Source organism: Mesocricetus auratus, unplaced genomic scaffold (genome assembly GCF_017639785.1).
Source record: "Mesocricetus auratus isolate SY011 unplaced genomic scaffold, BCM_Maur_2.0 contig_12042_pilon_obj, whole genome shotgun sequence".
Lineage (NCBI taxonomy): Eukaryota > Metazoa > Chordata > Mammalia > Rodentia > Cricetidae > Mesocricetus > Mesocricetus auratus.
Genome location: NW_024429939.1, coordinates 1 through 6,177, shown reverse-complemented (window position 1 = coordinate 6,177; position 6,177 = coordinate 1). Strand labels below are relative to the sequence as shown.

Here is a 6,177-nt window from a genome sequence, read left to right as displayed (position 1 = left end):
TAGAAGCAGATACCCACAGCTAAACACTGAGTTAAACTCTGGAATCCAGTTGCAGAGAGGGAGGAGTGATGAGCAGAGGGGTCAAGACCAGGCTGGAGGAACCTACAGAAACAGCTGACCTGAACAAGGTGGAACTCATGGACCTCGACTGATAGCTGGGAAACCAGCATAGAACTGACCCAGGACCTCTGAACATGGGTGTCAGTTAGGAGGGCTGGGAAGTCTATGGGGCCTCTGGTAGTGGATCATTATTTATCCCTAGTATACGAATGGACTTTGGGAGCCCACTCCCCATAGAGGGATACTCTCTCAGCCTAGACACACAGGGAGGGTACAGGCCCTGCTCCAAATGATATGATAGACACTGAAGATCCCCCATGGAAGGCCTCACCCTCCCTGGGGAGCAGAACGGGGATGGGTTAGGAGGCCAGTATGTGGCAGGGAAGGTGGGGAAGAAGAGGAAACTGGGATTGACATGCAAAACAAGCTTGATTCTAGTTTAAATTACAAAAATATGATGCCTCCAAAATAAGTATTTCATTTTAAATTATTTAACTGAAATTTAAGGCTGAATTATAAATTTTTTTCATTATATACAATTCTTTTGTCTGACTATGTGACTTTTTCTCTGTTATATCAGATGAGATTTTTTGAAACATGGTTTTTAAGTTTATATGTATGTGTATGTGCCTGAATGAGTTTATTGGCATCATATGTATGCAGGTACCTGTTGAGGCCAAAAGGCATCCGGAACTGAAATTACAGGTGGTTATGAGCCACCTGATGCTGGTGCTGGGAACCTAGCTTGGGTCACCTACAAGAGCAGTGCTCTTAACACCATCTCTGTAGCCTCTCAAGTGAGATTTTGCTAAGGTGGTGTGTATTGACCAGTGCATACAGTTGATGTCCACAAGTTGATTCACTTTGAATGACCTTTTGCTGTGGACTTTATCCTAATGGGGACACCAACATCATCTTACCTGTGCTGCTTGCTCTGCCTGTGTCTGGCTGAGCTGGGTTTGCAGAGTGTTAATGAGTTCTTCCTTTTCTTGAAGCTGCTGCTTCATCAGGATGAACTCCTCCATCTCTGCAGAACTCTTATCCAACTGGAGGGGCAAAATATTTACTTCAGCAAAGGGGCTGGCATTTTTACTTCTTTGACTCTCATTTGTCTTGAATACCTCCATATTCCTTCTAATTTCCACTTTAACACATAGCAGGGGGCCCACTATGCATATGCTGCATAGTCTTATCAACTAAACACATTAAGCTACAAAAGTCTTAAAATGTGATAAGTCCATCTTCAGGAAAATGGGAATCAGTCTACTACAAGATCCAGCAATTCCACTCTTAGGCATATTCATAAAACAAGGATATCTGTTCAGCCATGTTCATAGCATTATTTGTATTAGCCAGAACCTGGAAGCAGTCTAGATGCCCCTCCACTGAAAAATGGATGAAGAAAATGTGGTATGTCTACACAAGGAAGTACTACTAAGTTGAAAAAAATGGAATCATGAAATTCACAGGCAAATGGGTGGAAGAAATCATCCTGAGGTAGGTAACCCAGTCACGAAAGACAAACATGGTATGTACTCACTCATATATGGATTTTAGACATAGAGCAACGTAGAACCAGCCTAAAATCCACAACCAGAGAAGCTAGGAAACAAGGAGTACCCTATGAGAGACATACAGGGTCCCCCGGAGAAGGCGAAAGGGACAAGATCTCCTGAACTTATTGGGAGCATGGGTGGGGGGCAGGGAAGGGAAAGGAAGTTAGGAGAAAGAGAAGGGGAGAGGAAGACATGAGAGAGCAGGAAGATCGAGTCAGGGGAAGAATAGAGGAGAGCAAGAAGAGGGATACCAAAAAAGAGGGCGCCATTATAGGTTTAAAGAGAAATCTGTCATAGGGCAATGTCCAGAGATCTACAAGGATGACCCAGCTAACAATAGAAGCAATAGTGGAGAGGCTACCTTAAATGCTCTTCTCTGATAATGAGATTGATATCTGCCGTATGTACCATCCTAGAACCTTCATCCAGTAGCTGATGGAAGTAGAAGCAGATACCCACAGCTAAACACTGAGTTAAACTCTGGAATCCAGTTGCAGAGAGGGAGGAGTGATGAGCAGAGGGGTCAAGACCAGGCTGGAGGAACCTACAGAAACAGCTGACCTGAACAAGGTGGAGCTCATGGACCTCGACTGATAGCTGGGAAACCAGCATAGAACTGACCCAGGACCTCTGAACATGGGTGTCAGTTAGGAGGGCTGGGAAGTCTATGGGGCCTCTGGTAGTGGATCATTATTTATCCCTAGTATACGAATGGACTTTGGGAGCCCACTCCCCATAGAGGGATACTCTCTCAGCCTAGACACACAGGGGAGGGTACAGGCCCTGCTCCAAATGATATGATAGACACTGAAGATCCCCCATGGAAGGCCTCACCCTCCCTGGGGAGCAGAACGGGGATGGGTTAGGAGGCCAGTATGTGGCAGGGAAGGTGGGGAAGAAGAGGAAACTGGGATTGACATGCAAAACAAGCTTGATTCTAGTTTAAATTACAAAAATATGATGCCTCCAAAATAAGTATTTCATTTTAAATTATTTAACTGAAATTTAAGGCTGAATTATAAATTTTTTTCATTATATACAATTCTTTTGTCTGACTATGTGACTTTTTCTCTGTTATATCAGATGAGATTTTTTGAAACATGGTTTTTAAGTTTATATGTATGTGTATGTGCCTGAATGAGTTTATTGGCATCATATGTATGCAGGTACCTGTTGAGGCCAAAAGGCATCCGGAACTGAAATTACAGGTGGTTATGAGCCACCTGATGCTGGTGCTGGGAACCTAGCTTGGGTCACCTACAAGAGCAGTGCTCTTAACACCATCTCTGTAGCCTCTCAAGTGAGATTTTGCTAAGGTGGTGTGTATTGACCAGTGCATACAGTTGATGTCCACAAGTTGATTCACTTTGAATGACTTTTTGCTGTGGACTTTATCCTAATGGGGACACCAACATCATCTTACCTGTGCTGCTTGCTCTGCCTGTGTCTGGCTGAGCTGGGTTTGCAGAGTGTTAATGAGTTCTTCCTTTTCTTGAAGCTGCTGCTTCATCAGGATGAACTCCTCCATCTCTGCAGAACTCTTATCCAACTGGAGGGGCAAAATATTTACTTCAGCAAAGGGGCTGGCATTTTTACTTCTTTGACTCTCATTTGTCTTGAATACCTCCATATTCCTTCTAATTTCCACTTTAACACATAGCAGGGGGCCCACTATGCATATGCTGCATAGTCTTATCAACTAAACACATTAAGCTACAAAAGTCTTAAAATGTGATAAGTCCATCTTCAGGAAAATGGGAATCAGTCTACTACAAGATCCAGCAATTCCACTCTTAGGCATATTCATAAAACAAGGATATCTGTTCAGCCATGTTCATAGCATTATTTGTATTAGCCAGAACCTGGAAGCAGTCTAGATGCCCCTCCACTGAAAAATGGATGAAGAAAATGTGGTATGTCTACACAAGGAAGTACTACTAAGTTGAAAAAAAATGGAATCATGAAATTCACAGGCAAATGGGTGGAAGAAATCATCCTGAGGTAGGTAACCCAGTCACGAAAGACAAACATGGTATGTACTCACTCATATATGGATTTTAGACATAGAGCAACGTAGAACCAGCCTAAAATCCACAACCAGAGAAGCTAGGAAACAAGGAGTACCCTATGAGAGACATACAGGGTCCCCCGGAGAAGGCGAAAGGGACAAGATCTCCTGAACTTATTGGGAGCATGGGTGGGGGGCAGGGAAGGGAAAGGAAGTTAGGAGAAAGAGAAGGGGAGAGGAAGACATGAGAGAGCAGGAAGATCGAGTCAGGGGAAGAATAGAGGAGAGCAAGAAGAGGGATACCAAAAAAGAGGGCGCCATTATAGGTTTAAAGAGAAATCTGTCATAGGGCAATGTCCAGAGATCTACAAGGATGACCCAGCTAACAATAGAAGCAATAGTGGAGAGGCTACCTTAAATGCTCTTCTCTGATAATGAGATTGATATCTGCCGTATGTACCATCCTAGAACCTTCATCCAGTAGCTGATGGAAGTAGAAGCAGATACCCACAGCTAAACACTGAGTTAAACTCTGGAATCCAGTTGCAGAGAGGGAGGAGTGATGAGCAGAGGGGTCAAGACCAGGCTGGAGGAACCTACAGAAACAGCTGACCTGAACAAGGTGGAGCTCATGGACCTCGACTGATAGCTGGGAAACCAGCATAGAACTGACCCAGGACCTCTGAACATGGGTGTCAGTTAGGAGGGCTGGGAAGTCTATGGGGCCTCTGGTAGTGGATCATTATTTATCCCTAGTATACGAATGGACTTTGGGAGCCCACTCCCCATAGAGGGATACTCTCTCAGCCTAGACACACAGGGGAGGGTACAGGCCCTGCTCCAAATGATATGATAGACACTGAAGATCCCCCATGGAAGGCCTCACCCTCCCTGGGGAGCAGAACGGGGATGGGTTAGGAGGCCAGTATGTGGCAGGGAAGGTGGGGAAGAAGAGGAAACTGGGATTGACATGCAAAACAAGCTTGATTCTAGTTTAAATTACAAAAATATGATGCCTCCAAAATAAGTATTTCATTTTAAATTATTTAACTGAAATTTAAGGCTGAATTATAAATTTTTTTCATTATATACAATTCTTTTGTCTGACTATGTGACTTTTTCTCTGTTATATCAGATGAGATTTTTTGAAACATGGTTTTTAAGTTTATATGTATGTGTATGTGCCTGAATGAGTTTATTGGCATCATATGTATGCAGGTACCTGTTGAGGCCAAAAGGCATCCGGAACTGAAATTACAGGTGGTTATGAGCCACCTGATGCTGGTGCTGGGAACCTAGCTTGGGTCACCTACAAGAGCAGTGCTCTTAACACCATCTCTGTAGCCTCTCAAGTGAGATTTTGCTAAGGTGGTGTGTATTGACCAGTGCATACAGTTGATGTCCACAAGTTGATTCACTTTGAATGACTTTTTGCTGTGGACTTTATCCTAATGGGGACACCAACATCATCTTACCTGTGCTGCTTGCTCTGCCTGTGTCTGGCTGAGCTGGGTTTGCAGAGTGTTAATGAGTTCTTCCTTTTCTTGAAGCTGCTGCTTCATCAGGATGAACTCCTCCATCTCTGCAGAACTCTTATCCAACTGGAGGGGCAAAATATTTACTTCAGCAAAGGGGCTGGCATTTTTACTTCTTTGACTCTCATTTGTCTTGAATACCTCCATATTCCTTCTAATTTCCACTTTAACACATAGCAGGGGGCCCACTATGCATATGCTGCATAGTCTTATCAACTAAACACATTAAGCTACAAAAGTCTTAAAATGTGATAAGTCCATCTTCAGGAAAATGGGAATCAGTCTACTACAAGATCCAGCAATTCCACTCTTAGGCATATTCATAAAACAAGGATATCTGTTCAGCCATGTTCATAGCATTATTTGTATTAGCCAGAACCTGGAAGCAGTCTAGATGCCCCTCCACTGAAAAATGGATGAAGAAAATGTGGTATGTCTACACAAGGAAGTACTACTAAGTTGAAAAAAAATGGAATCATGAAATTCACAGGCAAATGGGTGGAAGAAATCATCCTGAGGTAGGTAACCCAGTCACGAAAGACAAACATGGTATGTACTCACTCATATATGGATTTTAGACATAGAGCAACGTAGAACCAGCCTAAAATCCACAACCAGAGAAGCTAGGAAACAAGGAGTACCCTATGAGAGACATACAGGGTCCCCCGGAGAAGGCGAAAGGGACAAGATCTCCTGAACTTATTGGGAGCATGGGTGGGGGGCAGGGAAGGGAAAGGAAGTTAGGAGAAAGAGAAGGGGAGAGGAAGACATGAGAGAGCAGGAAGATCGAGTCAGGGGAAGAATAGAGGAGAGCAAGAAGAGGGATACCAAAAAAGAGGGCGCCATTATAGGTTTAAAGAGAAATCTGTCATAGGGCAATGTCCAGAGATCTACAAGGATGACCCAGCTAACAATAGAAGCAATAGTGGAGAGGCTACCTTAAATGCTCTTCTCTGATAATGAGATTGATATCTGCCGTATGTACCATCCTAGAACCTTCATCCAGTAGCTGATGGAA

At 43.6% G+C, this 6,177-nt stretch overlaps 1 protein-coding gene across 1 annotated transcript; it reads right to left on the bottom strand.

Moving 5' to 3' along the window:
* Nucleotides 1-569: 569 nt before the first annotated feature.
* Nucleotides 570-5,442, bottom strand: LOC121138017 (golgin subfamily B member 1-like). The gene is made up of 3 exons (XM_040740866.1): nt 5,100-5,442; nt 3,040-3,165; nt 570-1,106 (listed from the first exon to the last, which is right to left on the bottom strand). Exons 1-3 carry the CDS (start codon nt 5,304-5,306, stop codon nt 972-974), a joined length of 468 nt encoding a protein of 155 aa, XP_040596800.1. The 5' UTR covers nt 5,307-5,442; the 3' UTR covers nt 570-971.
* Between the last annotated feature and the right edge of the window lie 735 nt (nt 5,443-6,177).

Bases quoted from the DNA above. Each gene is read 5' to 3' on its own strand.
- LOC121138017 (XM_040740866.1), bottom strand. From the start codon at position 5,306: ATGGAGGTATTCAAGACAAATGAGAGTCAAAGAAGTAAAAATGCCAGC. The intron at 3,166-5,099 runs GTAAGATGATGT...TTGCCCCTCCAG, and splicing joins AGGCAGAGCAAGCAGCACAG to TTGGATAAGAGTTCTGCAGA. The intron at 1,107-3,039 runs GTAAGATGATGT...TTGCCCCTCCAG, and splicing joins AGGCAGAGCAAGCAGCACAG to TTGGATAAGAGTTCTGCAGA.